Here is a 22,924-nt window from a genome sequence, read left to right on the forward strand (position 1 = left end):
TTCTTTTTTAAACAACAAAATCGTATTTGACATCTAACAAAGCCATATATGTTCCCGTAAGACCCAGCACTATTCAGCACCTTTTTAAAGGAAAGAGGCTGGTTTTTAAAACTCAACGGTAAAACTGAAGGTTTTTCATGGTTACCAGCACTCAGCCCTAATTTCTGGTCACTTGAGTCTCCTTCTGTGCCCCACGAAGCTGGTGGATCCCAATGGCAGCACTGGGGATGCCAGAGGGGGAACCAGAAACTCTTTAATTGCCCTATAGAAGCAAGAAAAGCGCAAGGGATGCAAAAGGGGAGGAGGGAAGGATGCCAAAAACCAGGCAATATTTACCACAACTTGGAGCTTTTCTCATTACCTTTAGCTCTTTGTACTACAGTTAATATACACATCAAAAAAAGTATTTGAGATGATTACTAGACCACGTAAGAACTGTGAAGAACATATGATATGATAGTTCACATAATCTGTATTACGCATGTTCTAAATGTATTTAGAAAATCATTTTATAGATGGTAGCAATAATTAATATCTGGACAAAGAGCTAAGGTAGGGCAAACAAAAATACCGGTGACTATTTGAAGATAAAAGGAGTTTTTGGCAGAAGTTTGGATTTCACAGTAGCTCTGCAATCTGCTGTGATATATCAAAATATGACAGATAAACCAAAAACGTATCAACCTTCTCCAGAAAACATGAAAGAGAATTTACAGAGCAATAGGGGAAAGGAAACCACTCCGAGGGCTTTGAGTTGGGATATTTAGTTTGCCATCTTGTGGCTGCCTCGCCGGAGCTTTGATCTGCAGTTACTCTGATCACAGAGCTCTAGAAGATTCTCATGAGCAAACAAACAATACATCCCCCATTTTCTTCATTTCCATTTGTTTATCATTTTTATGTCTCAATGAATAATAGAATCAGATATATTAATTACTAGAGAAGCTCGTCACGCAGATGAAAGAAACGCTGTCCGAGGGGACTCCGGTGCTCTCTTCAAAACATTTAACATCTGGATAAATCCTCTCTCTCTATTTTGGTTTTTAGCTTCTTCTAAATGTTGTTTCTCTAGCAGCAATAGAAGTTTTCCTAAGACAAAAGGCGACTGAAGAGGCAAATATCTGCCAGCAAAGCCTGCAGCTCAACCTGCCAGATCCCCTTTGAAATCCAGTGTCCCAAGTCTCGTCACCAAGACACTGCCCGTGTGACCATGTCCTTCACCAGCAGGTTGTCCATACCCACAACAGCCAGGCAGGAATCCATGGGTTGTTATTGTGCCCTGCACTGCACTGCATTCAGTGAATTCCTTGTTCTAGCTCTACCCAAGACCATTGCAAAAGCAGAAGAGCTTTATGCGCCAAACCGGGCTGGGCTCCCGTAGAAATACGCAGATGCTCATTTTCAATAAACCTTAAAATGCCACAAGTACTAATCAGCTGAAAATTACAGAATATACTTTTCATTAAAAAATAGCTCTCGAACAAAAGCTAAATGAAAACTCACCCAGGTAAATAGGCCTTTCCTTACCTCTTTACAGCTTTTTCCCCATACCTTAGCACACATCCATGCATAATCTAACTTAGCCTAAGCACGCTCATTCATTTCTATCGCTCCAATTTAACTAAACTACTCATTTTTCAATTGTCAACACATCTAAATAACTTTGCCAGCAGCACAACTCATCTCTTTCATAATTATAAGAGATACTAAAAGGCTCCTTTCATCTTCCAGTGAGCATATATTTAGCTAGTTTCCAAATACCTGCTGCAATTTGTTATCCGGGGCTGCTTCTTGCCCCCGGCACTCTCCTTTCTGTAATTCGCTGACACTCTAAGGATCCAACAATGTGCTGTACAGTGGCAGTACATCATTTATTTTAAGATGTTCAAATTGTTTCCTGATACCAATGAGAGTATTTCTTCACCCTTTCAAACTCCTGCTACATATCAGAATGGGGCTTTTTTTGAACCACTGAACACAGGAACACCTCAAATGGTTTTTCTTCATCTGGGTATAGAGCGAGAGTGTCTCTGCAATGGGCTCAAATTCTTGAATACACACTCCATTTATTATGCTTAAATGATCTATGTCCTTTTGGGACTGGGTGAACTATTATGATTCAATCAGAATTTGTTCTACCTTGAACTTCCAATCACCTTCAAGCTTAAATTTAACTTAGTGCACTCATTGCCACTTTTAATATGGCCAAACCAGGGGAACATATGGATCTTGTACGATTATTTTAAAATGGAGGCTCTCTCCTTTAATGGCACGATCAATTAATCAAGCGAGAACTCATAAAGCCGACATTAGAAAACATCGTAACAGCGTTATAAAAGACAACAACCCCAGTCTTCCAGCGATCTGACAGCGCTAAGGAAAATCCAATGACCAGTATCACAGAACATATCACAAAATAAGAAAACATATCTCTATTGAACAAGAGTTTATGGCCCTGGGTCACTGTCTGCTGTGGGCACGTGGTGTTTGGTCAGCTATCTTGTGTGCTCACCCTTACTGCTCTATTTCTTATCTTACAATTCCTATTGACATAAAATCTCTTTCCACTTTGTACCGAGCCTGCCTTCTGCTTCTGCCCTATTAACTCATGTCAATATAGCAAAAGGAGCAAAATAAAGCAGCAAAGTCAATACTCATCCATCACATTTTTGCGCAACTGCTGCGACGCAGAGGAACAGATAGGTCAAAATGGGAGGTGTCTGAGGGAGCCAATTCGAGCCTCCAGCCCCACTTGGCATCAGATGTGACCATAGCATCACTTTCCTGTGGTTCACACAGCAAAAGCAGCTGCAAAGGTCAGAAGTTCACCTGCCAAATTGCTACGGAGCATCCCGACTACTCAGAGCAAAGATCAAACAGGGAAGCAGCGCCTGCTCTGATCTCTACGGCGCTTTTGCAAATCAAGTCACTCAATACAAGCTGCCCTTGTTTTAGGTGAATTACAAACTGCGGTGAGATTTACCAGATAGTCCCACCTTTTTGCCTATGCTTTTTCTGCCCTTCCCGCAGTTGCACTTTTCTAACTAAATTACAAAGCAGCTCTGGGAATAAAGGAAGGCATCATCACCGAGCACTTAACCGGACAGGATGAGCTCTTTTTCTCCCCCAATCCCTGCCAACAATAGGAACGCTGGAGAACTGAATTCAGAACAAAGCAAAAAAGCATTTATGAGACAGAAGAGATTAAAGCATTTCTACCTCTGATTGAATGACCACGGCACCACCTCCCCGTGCTCCTGCTGCTGCCAGGACGTGATTGAGCCAGGAAAGGGGCAAATCCTCTCACCAGAATGTCAATCTCCTGCTCCTAGAACCAGGAAACCATTACCCAGTGCAGCAGAGGAATGAATGCTACATGATCTCCCTGCTGGTCATTTCTATGGGAGATTCAATTTATTTCAAAGAGACTCCACAAGGTATTGCAGAACTTTAAGTTGTATGGGACTGATGAAGGGCTGGAAAAAAGAACCCAAAAGGACAGAAAAGAGTAAAAATGAAATTGTGAACGGGATTTAAAGACAGGTTAAAAGAGCCTCTGTGAAATCTGTGACTTCCACTGTGGAGCAGTAAAACATATTAACTCATCTCACCAAAATACAGGCTGCAAAAGACATTATTTTAGTACATTTTATACACACCTGGGCTTAACTCAAGCCTCATTTCTCCTTTCCCCTGGGCAATGCTGGGGTGCCAGGGAGACAAAAGGTAAGAATACGAGTGCTGGACTGGTTGCCAGACAATGAGGTTTGTGACTCCTCTTCAGTTCCTGCCGGTCTCTGCCCACAGACACAGCAGTAGCACAGCTGGGCATGGTGGGGACACCGGACACACATCTGGCTGGACAGGCCACGGCTTGACATTCCGAACTCTTACAGTACCAGAAAAGGTTGTGGCTTTCCTTTATCCCCACATGTGCAAGGACAAACTCGCCAAAAAGAGGACGTTTTCTAAGTTACAGACCTATTTAGAGATAGCTCTATCAAGCCACTGCCATCCTCTGTTACAAAAGTACCTCAAATATAAGATTGGAAGCCTTAACAACACTTGTAGATGTAAGAATGCTTAAGATACTGCCAAATAGTCAAACGTTTTTTCTAAGAAACCATATCATATTTACTTAAAGCAAAAAAGCTAAACAGTATAAGTTGGTAGTGTTATCACAAGTCTTACAATACTTGATGATTTCTCTAAACTACCATATCCTAGATGTGGATTTTCGTAATTTCAGAACCAATTTTCATTGTAAGTTACTGACCTTCGTACTTATACAGCAGCACTGGCAAAAATGAAAGCAAATCGAAAGAAGATTTGTTGACTTTAAATGCTGGGAGGTTGATTATTTTTGCATTCCTGAGATGCCGCATCAGCTGTTCCGTTGGGCACAATGTCAGTCTGGAAGACACACAAGGCTCCCTGGTCATAAGGACAGATCTCTTTGCAGATCTATTCAGCTGTGAACTAACACGCATTGGAGAATAGGAATAGTCAGGCAAACCCCACAAATTGTTGAAGTTTCGCCTATTTATAAGTTATGTGATAAGTTTACTGATTTTTCCGGTCAAACAGCGTTTCCCATAAAGGTGGCAGGCACAACCTGGATGCTTTTAGAAGAGAAAAAAATAGAGGTTTTGAAGATCAGCAAATTGGGCACCTTTTCTTTCCCATTATCTTTAAAACAACAGTTAAATGCTACATGATGCAGAATTTACACCAGAACACATACAGTCAAGACTAATTATTCTTTTTTTCTCATGTGGAAATCAAGAAGTGGAAAAATAATGTAGGTTTAAAGAAGGAAAAGGTTAGCTATTCAGATACCTGTTTAGATGGAGACGGAGCTGAATGAGCAATGGGATCCCTGTCTTGCACACCCAAAACAAACCTGTGTTGGCTCCCAGATTCATAGAATCATTTTGGGTGGAAAAGACCTTTAAGATCACTGAATCCAACCATTAATGTGACACTGTCAATTCCACCTCTCACCCATGTCCCCAAGAACCCCATCTACGTGTGTTTTAAACCCCTCCAGGGATGGTGACTCCACCAGCGCCCTGGGCAGCCTGTTCAATGCCCGATAGCCCTTTCCATGAAGAAATTGTTCCTGATTTCCAACCTCTCCTGGTGCAACTTGATATATGGATGCAAGGAAGCAATTATAAAAATAATTGTAGTTAATGCTGTTCTGTGTCCAGGTTCTAGTACCATTTGCACGAACAGCAAGCTGGCGTTTACCATGGACGTTACTGGCAGCCTGTAAAGTCACCAAATTTTACATTGAGGCTTCAGGTTAATGGACAAAGGATTCTCACATGGTAGCTGTGCCTCAGACACCAAGTTTTAAGCTGTTCCCCATTTGCGACATTTTAAACAAATAGATGTAGTAATTCTGATGGATTAAGGGGGTTTGGTTTGGGGTGTAGGTTCTTTTTTAAACAGATGCAGCAAACAAACAGTCCCTATTCCAATAGGGTAAAGGCTCCAAGAAGGGTTTTCCAATCTGTGTTTCCTCTGCGGGTCCCAGTTTGTGCTGGATGCAGAGCTCGCTATACAGCGCCTGCTAAGAGACACAACTTTGTGACATGGGAACTGAAGTTGTCACTTGCAGAAACCACCACAAACATTTTACAGGAACATTTACTATCTGTTAAGCTGTGATGAAATCGGAACTAACAGACAATACCACAGGCACCAGTTCTCAAACGGTTTTAATGTCAAAAGGTATTAAATGAAGTTCTGACCCACGTGGAGATCAGAGAGACCAGTCCTGCCACTCTCCGAGGGAACTTTAAAAGCCAAATACTCAGCAGTTAAGAAATGTCAAATATATCCGTGGAACCATCCTTCACTAACTACCCAGCTTCCCAAGCTATTTTAGCTTTAAAATGCAGGAGGAGTATTTGTTCACCTGAAAGCAGACGTAGGAAATCAGATTTTTAAAGATTGATGAGTTGCAGGAAGAATAATGGCAATTAATAGGAAAAGTAGGACTGCTCTTCATCTCTACATCTGTGACCTGGGCTGCAGGGCTTGCTGGCTCCCTCCTTGTTTCCAGAAGCCAGGCAGGAAGGTGTGAACAAGCAAACAACGGTTTTCATCATTTGGCTCCATTTGCAAAAGCAAAAAATCCTTCGTGATGTCTCAGAGCTCGCAGGAACAGCATCAGTATCTGCATCTGTCTCTCGTAGCTCAGAAGTTATAGACCAGCCCATTCACAGCTCTTGGTTAAAAACGAGCAGTCAGCTATGAAGGGTCTGAGCTATATCATATAATAGCTACATATATAATTTACACTGTATAGCTATATATAAAATAACTTGCTGAACCTTTTTATGAAAAGAAAGCGAGCCTCCCTACTCCCTTCACACTTGGATTGATGCCTCACAGCGTAAACCGGCTCTTCGGATGAAAGGAAAAGGAGGAATTTTTTCACAATGAAATTCATTCTCAGCCGTGACAGGTTTTTTATTTCTGAACTGTCTTCGCTAAGCAGATGATCCCAGAGTTTCAGCTTAAACCTTCCAGTGACTTGCAAGCATCTCCCTGCACTAAAAACATCACCACAGTGGTCACCACCTCTCGTTCCTTAGTTTTTTATGACCTACTATATGAAGACCACATGTATATGTATTAAAGTCTGCAACATTTACAGCTAGAACATACAGGAGGACAATCAAGTCAGCCAAGCATAAAAATAAGGGAGTCTTAAACATCCTTTGCTCACTTTCCAGGGACAATATACACAGAACAGGCACGGACTGTAAAATCAAAAGGAATTTAGATCAATTTAAAATTCAAACAACCTTTTCTCTTGCCTGCCAGGGGCTCCAGGGACACCAACACACACAGACTTGCTCTTCTGCATTGTTTCCTCAGGTCTGCATTCTCGCTTTTTAAACTTTGTTTATAAAAGTGGTGATCTGAAATATTGATGGTTTACTCAACACTCACACGGTTTTGCTGGGCTGCGGCTGCTTTGGCAGCAATGATGTGCTTGCTTCACTTGGCACTGCACCTCTTGTCTGCATAAAGTGGAGTAGGAACACACAATTTTTAGACTGGTCTCTATTCCCTCCTACCTTAGCGACTCTTCCATTCGCTTAATAAACCCCATTACGATGTGTACGGCAAACCAGCAAATTCACAGCAAAACTCTGACTGTCATAAAGTCTTGTTGCAGCGTCAAAACAAAGCTGTTCCCACAACGGTTCCTGTCCCTCCATCACACCCACAGCCCACACACAAACTGCCCAGGACACCCCGGTGGGGTCTCTTTGCATATCAACCTGATCCAGAACCGCAAGATACCACCAGCTTTGTCTCCTCAGGAGGGTTCGCCGTTTTCTTAATAGGACGCTACTTAATGAATGGGATACAAATCTGATTAAGGCAAAACAAAATTTAGCTGCTTTATGACATGTTTATGTTAAGCAGAATTTGAAAAATCTGCTTGGAGCACAGGTAAAAGCTTTAGGAATTACAGGTGATACGAACTGCACGTTGGGCAAGCCCTGCACACGCAGTACCAAAGATGTGCTTTAGTAAATATGATCATAAGCCTTGTTAACTCTCACTGCCACAAGGACTCGCTCAACATCATGCAGAAATCCTGGGTCACAACCAGAGCTGGAAACAAAATTGCTGCCAAAGGTCAACTGAGTTTTGAATATTTCTGCAGCCCAGTCCTACACAAGTGTCTCATCTCCATCTCCATCCAGCTTCTCCCGCATCCTGTTTACATTAAGCAGCTTTAATGCTTTAGAGAACAGTATATTATAGACCATAAGCAGAAACACAGATATCCTCGCATGCTTAGAACACAGGTAACATTTACTGTACTTCAGAGAGGATCCGGTCTAGGCCAGGTGTAAATACACAGCAGGCGCACAGCACTCACACCATCAGGCTCCTTCTAAGAAGAAGGGTGTACAAGCCGTGTTTGGTCTGTGCTGTAGGACTTGTGCTGGCCCCAAGTTTCCTGCACACCACCTGAGCTTCACATAAGCCTCTCCTGACACCACGATGAGCGCCCAGTGCTATAAATCCCAGTAGGGGAATAGGTAAATGGCTTCTGTACCAGTAACAATCAGCACAGTGTCATGGATTTCATTATGTCTCCCAATTCTTCTCTCTTTTCCACCATGGGTGGTGATTCAGATCGTTAGTTAGGAAGATTTGTTTGTTTCTGAATCCCCAAAAGGAACCGCATTGGATACAGCCAGCATTGCATTAGTTATTACCTCTGCTGCAATGAAAAGGTTTGTATTTGGAGACATGGTTAATAAAAAACCTCCTTCTTTGGGGATTCAAACCCCTGAGATCCAAAGCACTATTCTAAACTGGGCACGCTTCATGCAAATCAAACTTCTCCAAAAGGTCATTGGAAATATAAAATGTAATTAGCCTAAAAACATCAAGTATTTTTAGGCACCACTTTGCCCCAGGTCATCTTACTGTTGCTTGTTTTTTATAATCACAATTCTTAGTGTTTTCTTCCTTTTTGGATGTTGTCAGGAAAGAAAAGCTGACACACTGTTAGAAGGTATCACATTACTCTGAAATAGGTGAGTTAGAGTTGCCACCCATGGCTGTGTGCTGCTCCACACACGATGATCCAGGTAACACAGGCACACTTTTTGTAATAAGGACACAGTTTGGGTTTTTATTTTTAAAAAAGCCACACTCTGCTGTCCTATCAAACCCAAATGGTTAATCAAAATTGACAACAGATTTTGCCACAAACACTAATAGCCTATTGGTAACCACAGCTGCCCTTTCCAGCATCGGCACAGCGCAAGCAGCAGAAATACGGCGCCTTGGGAAAAGCACTTGATCCCGGAGCACGTGTGGACAAACAAAGCAAAACTCACCCAACAGTGCTTGCAAAGGCAGGTTCAGACTGGCTGCTGGTCAAGTGACTTTACTGACAGCATAGAAAATTATACTTGTGGTTAATAGAAAACTGAAGTCCTAGCCCCTTCATCGCAAGTCTGACATACCCATGCTGGGCTAGTGAATCAGAGTATTTACTGGTATACGGCTCCAGCAATAACATGACACACAGTGTCTTTCCACTTCCAAGCTCCTCCTATATGGATAAAGTTCTAATTGTTTGTCTTATCCAAGTATCGAAACTCTGGTCATGTATCAGAACCATTTAGACAGAGTCTCTTCGCCCAGCTGCCAACAGCCCTTCGGTCTCTTCTGTTTGATATAATACTTCCCCCCGTTCCACATGTGCCCACCACCTTCTCTCTCAAACGGTTTAATTGATTAATCAAGTTGAACTCAGAGCAATTGTTCTCAACCTGCATTTATCTTGAAGGTTTTTGCTTCTGTATCAGATCTGAGCATTGGCTGTGTGCCCAAACACGTCTGTTTTCTAATCCCGCCAGCTGCTCTCATAAAAGGTTTTACTTCTCCCTACAAACCTTGCTTTGCTGATTCTTCTATGAGTCACCAAAACGCACTCTGACTGCAAGAAGCTCCGATTCTTACACCGGTGTAACATTCATAGGATGAAAACCAAGGCATAAGACCCAGTGGAGCAGTTCACTCAATAAATTGGGAGTGTAGCACAGCCAACCTGTGTTGCAATTGCACCCTTGGTGGCCCAGGATTCAGGTTCTTTGAGCCGGGGGGCAGCACCGCTCCACCTTTCAGCCACAACAGAAAGGGCTGCAAAGTGACTTCAGTCTTGCTTTTAAGTAAAGATGCATCAACATAAATTATACATTGGGTTTGCCAGAGTCAACTAATGCATTGCCTTGGTGATGATTTTCCCTCCAATGCAAGGTGCAAGGAGAGAGGGAACTTTCATTAGGATAACCCATGGATATGTGCTACTTGGGAAGCAGAGTCCCATTGAAACAAAACAAAAATCTCAGAGTGTTTCCTTAAAACATCCCCTCACTATTAGTAGTAGACACTTTGGACTCCACCTATGAAACTGCCATGGGCTAGATCTGATAATCCCTTATTCGTACAGCCAGAAAGGGACACATTTTGGTTTATTTCCATAAATATTTCAAAAGCTTTCTCTGGCTGAGAAACAGGAAGCCTCTTCAATAGTTATTCCACTCAAAAGAGTTTGATTTTTGTTGCTTGAATAGAAGGAAAGCTGGGGGGGTTTGTTGTGGGGGTTTCATTGTGGGGGTTTCATTGGGATTTTTGTGGTGATTTGGGGTTTGTTTTGTTTTTTACTGATTTCCATCTCTTAAGAGTGAGAACATATTTTAAAACTTATGAATATGTGAACATTGTTTTAAATATTGAAAATATGTAAAAACAGGCCATACATAAAATATGACAGAAAGGAAATTCCATTTTGCTGGAACACTGTTCTGAACTATGAAAGAGTACGATGCCCAAGCCCTCTGACCACGCATCCAGCCACAAAGGGCGCCCTCAATGTCAGATCCTACCACAGTTTTTCTTGTATAGTTTAAGGAAAAAAAGCTTTCAAAAAATTCAATACATTTGCTTCAACAAGAAATCTTGAGGACAAGGGTGGAGAAACGAGGAAACGCTGTCAAGGCACAAACCCACCCTCAGGATCTTTCCAATGTTTAATAGAAGACCTAGAACAGAATAGAATAATTTCGGTTGGAAGAGACCCTCAGCAGCATCAAGTTCAACCATAACCCAACTCCAGCACTAAACCATGTCCATAAGAACCTGGTATAAAACCCCTCCAGGAATGGTGACTCCACCACTGCCCTGGGCAGCCTGTTCAATGCCCGACAGCCCTTTCCGGGAAGAATTTTTTCCTGATATCCATTCTAAACCTCCCCTGGTTCAACTTGAGGCCGTTTCCTCTCATCCTACCATTTGCTGCTTGGGAGAAGAGACCAACCCCTCCATGCTCCGAGCTCCTTTCAGGCAGTTCAGCCAGTGATCAGCTCTCCCCTCAGCTCCTGTTCTCCAGCTGAACCCCCAGCTCCCTCAGCCGCTCCATCACACTTGAGCTCCAGCCCCTCAGCAGCTTCGTCACCTTCTCTGCGCTCTCTCCAGTATTTCAATGTCCTTCTTATCATGAGGGACCAAAACCGAGCACACTATTCGAGGTGGGGTCTCACCAGCACCGAGCACAGTGGCACAATCACTCCTCTAGTCCCGCTGGCCACACCAGCCCTGGTACAAGCCAGGATGCTGTTGGCCTTTCTGCCCACCTGGGCACACACTGGTAATCAATCAACACCCCCAGACCCCTTTCTGCCAGGCAGCTTTCCAGCCACTATTTATCACACATTTTCCTACGAAGGCCTTGCCTTGTTCCCCTGTGTGTGACTCCTCCGACCCACTCACCCCTCCCCAAACCAGATGCCTCCCAAGTATCTGGTGCTTCACCCAAACCACGGTCAACAGCTACACTGGAGCTTCCACCATGGGCACTTTCACCTCAAGATATTCCACAGCTTTTCATTCCTTTCCTTTCACTTGTAACATTTTTTAGCTAATTGGCTCCAGAATGTATAACCCTGGTGACAGCAGCCTGGCTGTGCAAACAGAAAAGGTGGAGGAGGAGGGGAGGGAAGGCAGAGGAGCTGCCAAGGCTGCCGGCACCATCTTCTGTTCCCAGCACGTTACTGCAAAGCAGCAGCCAGACCTGGGGACGCTCGTCCTGCCCTCGCTCCCCCTGAACCTCCGGGTACCTTCTCCTTCCAAATATCCCAAGACAACTTCGGAGCTTTTATGCAGACTCCAGAAAAAGCAGGAATCCAAACATCAAGTGCAACTAAAAGCAACAGATTTGAAAAGGAGAAAATTAAACAGACGGGGGGTGGGGGGGAATGCAATTACAGCCAAAAAAATAAATGTGTTTCACCATTAGCACTGCACAATAAGAAGGTTTGTCAGGCACCGGTTTAGCCTACACATGTTCACATCCGTCAGCATTTCCATGATAAATCCTAATTTTCGCCATTGTTGATCACATTGAACTAAAACTTGGTATGCAAGTTTTTAGCACAGATGCTCAAATAAATTATGCACATTAGTCATTTAACTTTCAGAGCAGCAAAAGAAAGCTGCTTTTTGGTGGGGGAGGGTTGGCTGCAATTTATGACAAGTTGGGGCTTTTTTGCCTTACACAGCTAAAAAAGACAAGGCAGCTTACTTTTTATTTTTTATTGAACTTCTCAATCCGTATGTCTTTTGTACGGATGAGAAAACACTGACATTAGGAACTAAAAATGCCCTCTCCCCACCAACAGCAATATCCTTAGGGTATCTCCTCCATTTACTACATTGCACCATGGTCTATACGCTCACATGTGCGTACAAGCAGGCACGGAGAATATTAAAATGAAAATAGATAAGGCAAATACCAATAATAGCAGGCTGAAGAAGTCATGCGGTAAAGTTGATGTGATCCAAATGAGAAATTGTTAAACAAGCAATTAGCTACAGAGCTGAACAAAGTTTATGTGCAGATATGATCAACTGATTGAGATATTCCAGCCAAGAAAATCTATTTTTTAGACATAACGGTATTTCGTGCAGTGTTTGAAGTGACACTTCACAGCAGTTAAAGTCCCACAGAACGCACATTTACCTTGGTGCAATGCCTCAGTGCATTCTGGCTGTCCCCACTCTCCCCAAAGCACTGGGAAAGCATTGATCTGTTTTAAATAAACAATATTAAAAGTACCTTAAAATACTTCAGAAAAATCCACAGTCTTCAATGCCCTTGGTATTAGGGAAACTACAGTAGGTATTTGAGTACATGAATGTAAAGAGACAGCGAATTCATACTGCGTTCTGCCACCAAACTTGCCCTGAAAGCTCCAATGCAGCTCCAGCTTCACAAACCAAGAGACAAGCTGGTTCTACACAACCTTGTTTGACTGGTGACAACCGACTGTAAAACACCTCACAGACCCCGTTCAACAGCCATGGCCAGTGGTATAATTTTAAGATACTATATGGGAAGAAACAAACCTGTATCACGTGCTTTTGGTAGAGAAGGGAACAAAAACATTCTTAACAGGTACAGATAGGAATTAATGTATTTCATTTGCCTTAAAAATAATGAGGTGCAGAGTAAATAGGATATAGAGAGACGTTTTTGTTCATGTGGTCTTCTGGATCGGCATGTATGAGAAACTCGGGTCACTGTTTCAAGTGACTCAGCAGAACCCAAACAACCACAAAGCTCCTCCACAAACCAAGTCCAGACTTGCCAGGTCACGTTCTTCCACCTTATCCATGGGACCATCCTTAGGATTCAACACTAATTCTAAAGATACCACCAAACTGAAGGGCTCTCCTTGTTTCCAACTCAAGGCTTAAACTGCAGAGGCGATGAAAGACAAATCCCTAAGCACTGGAAATCCTAAATCACTACAGTTCCCAGAGCTCTACATGAAGCTTGGCGGCAGGCTCAATTCAACATTCTACATAATAGTGCTAGTTTCAAAGCAGGATATTTTTGTCCTGCTGCCTACTGCATGGCTGAGACTATAATTTCTCCCTTTGTATTCATTTCGCAAATATTCCACAGGCGGGGGGCACCCTTCCTTCAGCCCATCGGCCTCATGGAAAGCGTTAGTTTGATCATAGCATCTCTCCACTAAAAAGGAAAGGATATGAATAATGAATATAGAGAAGAAGTTTTTACTTCAAATTACTTCACTAAGTCTAAATATCATTCTAGCTTCTGAGAACTCTAGACCAGTATCAACACACATCTATTTCATGTAGGATTTTTGTGAACTTTACTCTCCTAGAAGTGAGGGATTTATTGTGCAGTTGTGAGCCACACTCAGAAGAAATGCCAAGGAGATTTCTCTCTCCATTACAGCTCCGTATTGAAACACGGAGTGTCTGCCGTACAACACACCATCAAGTACAGTCTATGCTTCCTATCAAATTAACTGATTATTTTTACACATTTTTCTGCCTGGATACCCAACATGATGCTGAATCAATGTCTCCAGAGGAGCACTAAGAACAGAGCTAAACAGTTTCTACCTTTGTTTCTAATCATTAAAAGTGACCAGAGCGCTGACCAGAGGCGTTCCACAGATCCTCCTTCAATGATCTCCAAGAATCACACTCAAAGATAAGGTAAGAAACAAACATTTTTACTGGGTTTGCATGACACAGTTTCCACAGAGCTCCAGGCTGAAAAGACAACACAATTACAGCTCCGCCTGTCCCCTGTAGGCTGCTCTTTAAAAGATAATATATAGGAAAAGCCTAAACAGAAAAAGAGACTGGCTCCATGAGCTTCAAAAACCTGGTTTGCCATGGATTTCTCTCTCCAAAGGTCAATATTGACTCGAGCAGACATCCATTCCTCATACCATGTGATACTGATACCAGCATTGCCACAGTATTATCAAGTACCACGAGCCTTTGAAGAACCCGATACGGCAGAAATTACGGACGGTGATATGACTGGGGTATCGGAACAGCCCTCACTCGCTGCCGGTCTCAAAAGCAAAGGTCTGGGCAAAATCCCACCTATTTTGAATACAGAAGTTTTTTGCCTTCCTATTTTCTGCTAAGGATTAACTATAGGATAGAAAAACATACAGAAAAGCTTTGCATCTACCAAACGAGAGTCACAAATAACCAGATGTTGCTCCGGGAGCTTACTATGTGAATATATTTATTTGGAGAGAGTAGATTGGTCACTTAATGGGACACTATCAACTCCTATCTGGTATAAAAATGCATGAAAGATTCATTTTGGAGAACAGAAAAAGCAATACCTACTAGTCATTTCTTCATAATATTCCTCTATAAATGAATGCAGAACCTGCCAGCAGTTAATATTGCCCTGAAGCACTGTGAATAAACATTTGTCTGGTATTAGGTACACGCACACCAGCACATATAAATCAAGGTGCAATGTGCCATATAGATGAACAAGAGAAGAAAAAAAATCCCTACCTTGTCCTATATTAGACATTAAGTGCTTCTTTTGATCACAAAATAACTCATAAAGCCTATCAAAAAGCCAGCACTTCTCTCTCTGTCAGATAAAAGACATTTCACTGTAATTAAACTTGTGTCCAACTTTCCAGAAGATGAGGGGGAGAAGCCTGACAGGCTCTATTTATATTTGTGACTGACACTCCTTGGGACATCCAAGGAAAAGAGAAGATGGGCAATAGATTTACGACACACTTCTGAGCTCACAGCACTTATGGAGATGGACGGTTCTGAGCTTCTCATCATTCATTCATCTTTTTGTTTAATTTTTAAAAATCCTGCTGCCCAGCTCCGAAGCATTTGCTGTTCGGTTTGCAATCTGCATTCCCAGCCTTCAACGGTCTCGGTTTTTTATCTCATTTTTAAGTGACAACACACACAGCAGGTTGTTTGGGTAAATCAGCTCTATGTGATTTATATAAATAAAGGTGGTAAACAACCATGTGTCTTCACAGAACTCTGTGAGCACTTGCAGAAGGAAAAGGTTTTTTCAAACATATTCTAGGTATCCCTTTTCACACACGAAACAATATGTCAAAACACATGGCTGGGTTTCTGACACCCGATGATGAGAATAAACCATTAGCTCCTGGATCCCAACACCAGAACCAAATATTTACTGCTCTTCCTTTTCACTTTGTGTCCTTCGTCCTGCTCAGCACCATCTTCACTTGTGTGTTGCCTTGGATTTGACTTCCTACAAGACACCTCAGTGGTCCAAAGTCAATATTACACTTAGATAACAAGAGCAAAAGTAGAAAAGAAATTATCGCTTTGGGAGGGGCAAGTAACCAAGACAAAGGACATTTTCATTGCCTGTCTGCCAGAATCGAAGCAACGATCAAACCGTAAGCAGCATCATTCCTTCACCCTGAGCCATCTCAGAGGCCAACACTGCCGAGAAGGGCAGTTTTCCCCTAAGTTTCCAATTCTACAATGCTGTGCCAGAATTGCATTCCGCAGTCTCTCCATAGACTTCACACAATGCTGAAAAAAGAAATAGTCGAGTTTTCTGACTTAAAAAAATAGTGTAACTACTACAGAATTTTTCCATAAGACAAAAGCTTACAAACCGCTTGACCAGCTCTGGATAGTACAAGCTACAACTATCAACTCTTCTTGAAAAAGTACATTTCAACATACCACATCTATAGCATTCACAATCTGGGGAGAGATATGTTCTTAAATTAACGATGGCCGCATGGTTTCATTTCCCCTCTAAGGAAACACCTTTCCTTCCTTCCCTTCTCCTGAAGAGCAGAACAGCTACACTTACTCCATGCTATCAAGGTGGCCTTAAGCAATCTTCTTTTGAACTTTGAAACCTTGGGATCGTTATCTTTATTGTGCAGTTACCGAGCTCTGCGACATTTCCCACTGTTCCTGCTGAAAGTATAATTTACTTTATTTACACAGCTTGTAGCAACACACTCCACAACGGGGTGAGATCCCATCACGCGCTACCGATGGCACTTGCAGCTCCATTACTCAGCAATCCTGAAGCTGCAAAGAGAAGCGAGTTGCTGTTTGTGTTCGGCGCAAGAGCGACCTGCTCCTCTTTCTCCATTCTACCACCGCGGGAAGGCTTTTCTCCCCAGCAAAAATCAGCTCCAAGGGAGTCTACACAACTCAAACATGTAAACAATCACTGTTAAAAGAAATTGATTTAAACCCACTGTTCAGGAAATTCAGTCCTGTGGTTCTGTGTCTAAAAGCATCCGACGTGAGTGATACAGCAAATATGATACGCATTCTCTTTTGATGGCTGGGAGGGCTTGAGACATTGCAATCGCGCAGCATATACCGAACACACACAGGCTGAGCCTCGGATCCCAGTCAGAGCAGCAGGAACACCAGCGCAAAGGCTCATTTGGAATAATGTGGCTTTTCCATGGTGTGATGACCTCTGCTGCCTTTTTAATGACAGAAACACTGGCTCTAAAAAATATACTGTAATAAACAGAAGAATGAGACAAAGTATATTTAGCCTGTTTAGTGAAGCCACAGGCATTTGGAAAGTGTTGTTACCAGCGTGTTTGTGTGCCATAACTCTCCATTCTAGATCAACTAAGGGACATTGAGAAGCAGTTGAGTCAGATCTTGTCTCCAGTTTTACCGAAACGGATGGGACCATACACAGCAAATTGTTCCCTTGCAACACCTTTTCCATGCCTGGTTTGTTTTCTGAAGTCAAGTCCTGCTCATAATGCGCTACATTAGCGATTAAATCCCGCTCCACTACCAAGCATCACCTCCTATCAGAAAGAAACTGGGGACTATTTGTTAGATTGGGAGACAAACAGTAGCTGGCAAGTGTCTATCACAGGCACTAAACAACGTGGGAAAGGTATCATCCCTGGGAATAAAAACCAATGAAACGACTGCAGTATAAAGACTGAACGAATACCCAGCTTGCAATAAAAAACCCCAAACCTTCCGGGCACTCTTCTGCCTTTATTTAAAAGCTCAGTGATGACCAAAAACATACACTGATACGCTCAATATCAGCCATTCAGAGAAGAGGCTCAGATCAGCATCTTTAACACCACGCTCAGACCGCTGCTACTAAACCAGATTTGCCCTGGTAAGCCAGGACTATCTGTGATTCTCCACCTCACTGCCAAAGAATAAATTCAGACTAACAATGATGTTTTCTTAAGCATCTACCAAATCATTAATTGTAATGGCGAAAATTAATCAAAGCTTCTTAGGGTGGGCAAAAATTCTTCTGACTCTGTAGTGTGGTGCTTCGTACACGACCACTGACTACACACCAAACAAAGCACTCTCCGTATTGAAGACTTAACATATTTCAACTAACGGCAAAAGAACTTGTAGCTGAAAAAACAATAGAAAACTAAATAAGTGCTGGGCTCAATCACTAGAGGGAGTCACGAGCACATATTAAGTTACTGTAATGCACAGGCTATTCTCAACACAATTATGAAACAAATAAGAGAAGACCATCAGCTAAATCTGATGCCATTCAGGGAAAAGAGAAAATTAGATTCGCCTCCTTAACAAGGTTTTATTTCCAAAGACTCGAGACCTTCTCCTGGGAACTTTCAAATCATCTGTAATGATAGGTTTTTAAAAATGTATCTTATTGCCTGCATTTTAAGACAGAATAAGGTATGTGACAGAAGCAAGCTGAAATTATCAGTTTTGGAAATGACACACAGCACCGCATCAAGAAAACGTTAGAATCTTAATTTAAGCAGCTTTCCAGCCCATTTCACTCAAAATCAAAAAGTAATCTTAATCATGTTTTTATTTTTCAACTAAATTGGCACAATTACATCCAGCGTGAAGAGGCACTACCCAAAGGCTGCTTTTCCAACAGATTCTTCCCCTTGGCCACTAATAAATTTAGAAAAGCATTTATCTGACAGAAAAAAAAAATCAAAATCAATAACTCAGATATTCTCATCATTCTTTTATTTGATCATTTGATCAACTGTGGGCTTGAAGATTTGCTTGGTTTATTTTTAATGGATGAAATGTCTTTTTTATATCTGTGAGAATTTCTTCGCTCTCTAAATTTCTGAGCAAAAACCACAGAACAATTTGGCCGGCTGCACCCGTGGGAATTCACAGTTGGCTAACGACTGTACAACTGACTAAACTGTTGTGTTAACAGCAGCACCACACATGGAGCTTTTAACACCCGGTTTGAATCCGGCCCATCACTGGTAACGCGGAGCCCAGAACACGATCATCTCTCGAACCACAAACCCACCACAGAGCTCAGGAGACACATGAACAAACACAGCCCAAGACAAACCAAGAGTGCTTGTCCAGCGCTCAATTACGCAGTAATTTGACCGTTTTAAATTCAACATGTTCACGCCAAAGGTTGAAATTCTCCACACTTCTGCTGCTTAGACAAGTCAGCTAATACCTTGGTCATGCAAACAGTTCCAAGAGGTATTGTTTTTAACACCAACAGACAACAGGCTCCTAATATGACAAAATAGTGTGAAAAGAATCTGTGCACCAATAATAAGAAGCGCTTTCTTGCACGCTATGGAACCATGTTAAGAAATGCCACGTGTAACCAGTGCAGTCTGGAAAGTTAAATTCTAGCAGACAAATTCATTTCCCCTGTTAGATATTCACTCCCACGCCAGAGCAAAGGCCTAAACACCCTCTGGTTTCAAATACATATTTCATTCTATAAACAGATTGCTCCTCTCAAGCCAAGCAATACTTTGCCATCAAAACTGCAAACACACTTTTCCATCGCTATCTACACAAACTGGTCCTCTAAGCAGTGGAATCACAGCCCTCAGGGCTCTTGCTCCCTTCCCATACCCACACAGCTATTTTGCACATTTTGCTGGGACATTCCCTTTCCAGGTGAGATGCTCTGAGAAAGCAGCTTATTTCCCCTTGCAAACACTTTAGCTCATAAAGTAAAGCTGGATAAACTCTTCATCGCATCCTCCCACAGCTCTTCATCTTTTTCTTCCTGCAACAATTTACATAAGCAAAAAACTCTTCATCAACATGGGAAAGACAGAGGTAGCATAGAAGGCTCCATGGAGTAGCAGGGAAATCTAAAAAGCCATCCTCTCCGGCTGCAGTCCTTGTTTTCTTTCTATAAGCTATAATATATCAATAGCAGTGTCTTGCAACCAGCATCCACTATTGGTATCACTTACCTGTTTGTGATGGTGGAGTTCTGCTCTTTCAGAACAAGCTCCCTTTGCTGCAGGGCCACAATTTGCCTCGAGAGATCATCAGGTGTCCTACACAATTAAAACAAAATAGAAACTTTTAACAAATCATTGGTTAAAATTGTTTAATACACAACCAGCAGACAAAGCAATTTCAGCAGGCCAAAGCTGGTGCAGCTCCTTAGAACAACACCGGGTTACATGCTGCCCAGCTCACAGCAAAGACTGTTTTACTAAAGCCATTGGCGGGTGCTGGAATCACCATCCAAGTCGCAGCATCTCACCGCTGCCCACTTTAAGCCCTGAACCCACCCAAAAGATGTAGAGTCAGCAACACCTAATTCTTCAAAATGAGCAGCCTGCATGAACATTCATACCAAATGAAGAGATGGTTGATCACTTCACCATGCACACTTGATTGGACATACACAAGAACAGGTCCTCACGGCCTCTTCCCCACCGGCACACGGGTGAGCACACCCGGTGTTACTCTCATTCCTGCCAAACTACAGTCTCAGTGGAGCACAAGCACAGGATCATTAACAGGAGGAGAAGAAGATGAGGTGATAAACACATGCAGACGGTATAACTGAACAACTCTGGCCACTGCTGAACAACCTCAGAGTGCAGAGGTTCAGCTGCCTCAGGGGTGACCCAAAGCAGTGTCCCACACATCACCGGCTGCTGGCTTCAGGGTCCTTCATACAAGCAGTGACCCCAGAGCCACGAGGAAAAAACCCAACAAAATAATCCATCAGCTCTAGCTAGCGGTTCAGATACCACTGATAACCTTTTCTTGTCAAAGAGATCAAAGATTCACACAGATCTGCTTGGAACAGCTCTGCATGACAGGAATAAGCTTATTTTTGCAACAAATCCAATGACAAATTCTTAAAGCTAGTGGAGTGGGATCAAGATAACTCTAGCCTGGCAGTCCCAGAAACCACATCAACAGTCTCCACAGGAGGTAACTCTGCTTTTTGGAGACCTACTTTTAAATTGTGACTGTAAGAGATTCAAGTCTAAATGAAGGCAGCTTACAAACAACACAAGAAGATTTTTTTCTCTTGAGCCACCAGAAAGGGTTTCCCATCCTAAAAGGGAAGCATCTATATCACATTTCTCAAAGGAAAGGAAGCTGGAAAGGCTATCACAGCATGTACTGGGTACATCCCTTTGCTGCAGCAAAACGCGTCCCTCCCGAAGGGCAAGAGGGACCCAAACCTTGAAAGGGTGTTTTTCCACAGGGTTGTGGGAAGTTCATTTTGCAGAAGTGAAGCCTGTAGAAACACATTCTGTCAGGTCTCCCGACATGCAAACCAAGGCTTCACTGGTGCTGGCAGGTGAAATTAAGCCTTGGCCAGATTTTACATGATTCAAATACAGCCCTGGAATGAAGGCTGCCACTCCAAAAAATGAATAAGTAGATGTGCCTCTAGCTTGACCATCTGCATTTTGACTGAGCCTAGGACTAAAGAAAAGTCATTCATCTGACAATACCGCTTTTTAGTCAACTATTCACATACAGAAAAGGCATCACTTTTTCTCTTTAATAATCTTTCGCTTCCAGACAAGTAAAAAGGAAACAGTGAGCTGGTGCAGCCAGGCAGTATTCAACTCCGGCAACCCCATTTCAAAGGTTCCTGCGTCTTCCTTCCAGAACTGCACACCTGTAGCTTTCCTCAGCAGAAAATCTGGACACCTCTAATACCGCTTGTGTTACATACAAGTCTTAACAGTCGATATATAATAAAGAGATGGACATGGCCTCCCTCAGCAACAGAGACACATTGCAGCAACCAAAGCCATTTGTCAGAACAGGGTGAAACGCCGCACTCCAAATACATCGCACTCAATGGCCAAGGGAGCTCTGAGAAGAAATCCAGACACCAAGCTGGTAAAACACCTCAAATTCAAATTCTGGTAGCAGACACAAGTTAATTTTAAGTGCATCTGGGTTTTCAAATGTGCTGCAGTGCTACATAACACACTTCAAACTCCAGTAGCTGAGCAGGATTCTTATTTTAGACAGTTCCACGTCTCTTTACTAAGGGCACCTAAGGGCTGGGCATGGGAGCAAACACTGGAGAGCTCACTCAGCCCAGACTGATACAAACCGCATCTCCACATAACCCAAGAGCAAGGGAAAAATAACACTGGTTTCCTGGGATCTCAGCTCTGAAAAGCTCAAATCTAACACTGCACTAACATTGGTTTCCAAGTTGGTGGACTCAGGTTCTTTCTAATGGTTAGAAATGGAAGACTAAACGATAACATGTGCCAGAAAGAGGAAGACAGTTGGTTTGGCGTGCTCCACAATGTCTGCAGGGAAAAAGATTAACAGCAAAAAACCTACAAGTGAAGCCTATAAAATAGTCACAGTTTTATTTCAACATGGGTTCATTAGCTTCTATCTGCAGGAAGCGGAGCTTTGACTCGGATTTTTCTCTATGAACTAAGGACGTAGATACCTTTCCATGGTAGCTTCTAACTAGAAAAATCGAGAGATAAAGGAATCACAAATTAGGTTTCCCTTTCCACTTCATCATCTTTCACCCACTGGAGTGGAAAGAAGCTAAAAACCAGCAAACCTCAGACAGCAATGGTCTGGGTGTGCTTAGTCTGTTGGGCAAAAAGAAGCTGTAAGTAGACACATCGATTTCAACATGGATAATTTCTGTAAAATTAAATGCCAAGTCAACAAGGCTCTGAAAAATGCAGCTCCAAGCCTCTCATAAGGCAAGCAAATACAGCAGATTTATCACAAAGACAGTCGGGATCAGGCGAATCTCTTGCCATGTCCAGTGCCGGCCGCCAACACAAGTGTTTGGTCCCTGCATCAATGAAATAATTGCACAGACTTTTTAAAATGAAAAGTATATTTGCCTCAATTTTTCCCCATTTTCTCAGAAATGCATGCTATAATGTATTAGGACTGAGACAGAGAACTGAAATTAATCCAATAGTAAAATGAGACAGGATTATAAAAGCCGCAGATTTCTAGTAATGATAGCTACTGACAGGCTTCCAATGGAACACCATCATCCTCATCTGTTTGGCAACTCAAATCAACAATCAGCTTCCAGCCTCAGTTTCAGCAGTTGGCAGCTTTAGGTTTATACTTATTGCTGGAGAACGTTTTATTGGCACTAGATTTCTTTTTTTAAGTGGAGTGGCACAGATACTGCACAGTCCAAGTGAATGGGTATTAACCTTGTCTAAAGAAGAGTTCACTTTAAAACTAAACCGTGTCCGGTGATCAGAGATGAAGACGCCTCTTGCAC

At 42.5% G+C, this 22,924-nt stretch overlaps 1 protein-coding gene across 1 annotated transcript in view; it reads right to left on the minus strand.

Annotated features, from left to right (window-relative positions):
* MAD1L1 (mitotic arrest deficient 1 like 1) overlaps positions 1 to 22,924 on the minus strand; it is a 366,427-nt gene that overhangs the window by 308,642 nt on the left and 34,861 nt on the right. Inside the window, exon 10 of the mRNA XM_080353821.1 lies at positions 19,626 to 19,712. Coding sequence (XP_080209947.1) covers positions 19,626 to 19,712 — 87 coding nt within the window. The remainder of the gene's footprint in view (positions 1 to 19,625; positions 19,713 to 22,924) is intronic.

The sequence above is a fragment of the Nesoenas mayeri genome, assembly GCF_963082525.1.
Source record: "Nesoenas mayeri genome assembly, chromosome: 15".
Classification (NCBI taxonomy): domain Eukaryota; kingdom Metazoa; phylum Chordata; class Aves; order Columbiformes; family Columbidae; genus Nesoenas; species Nesoenas mayeri.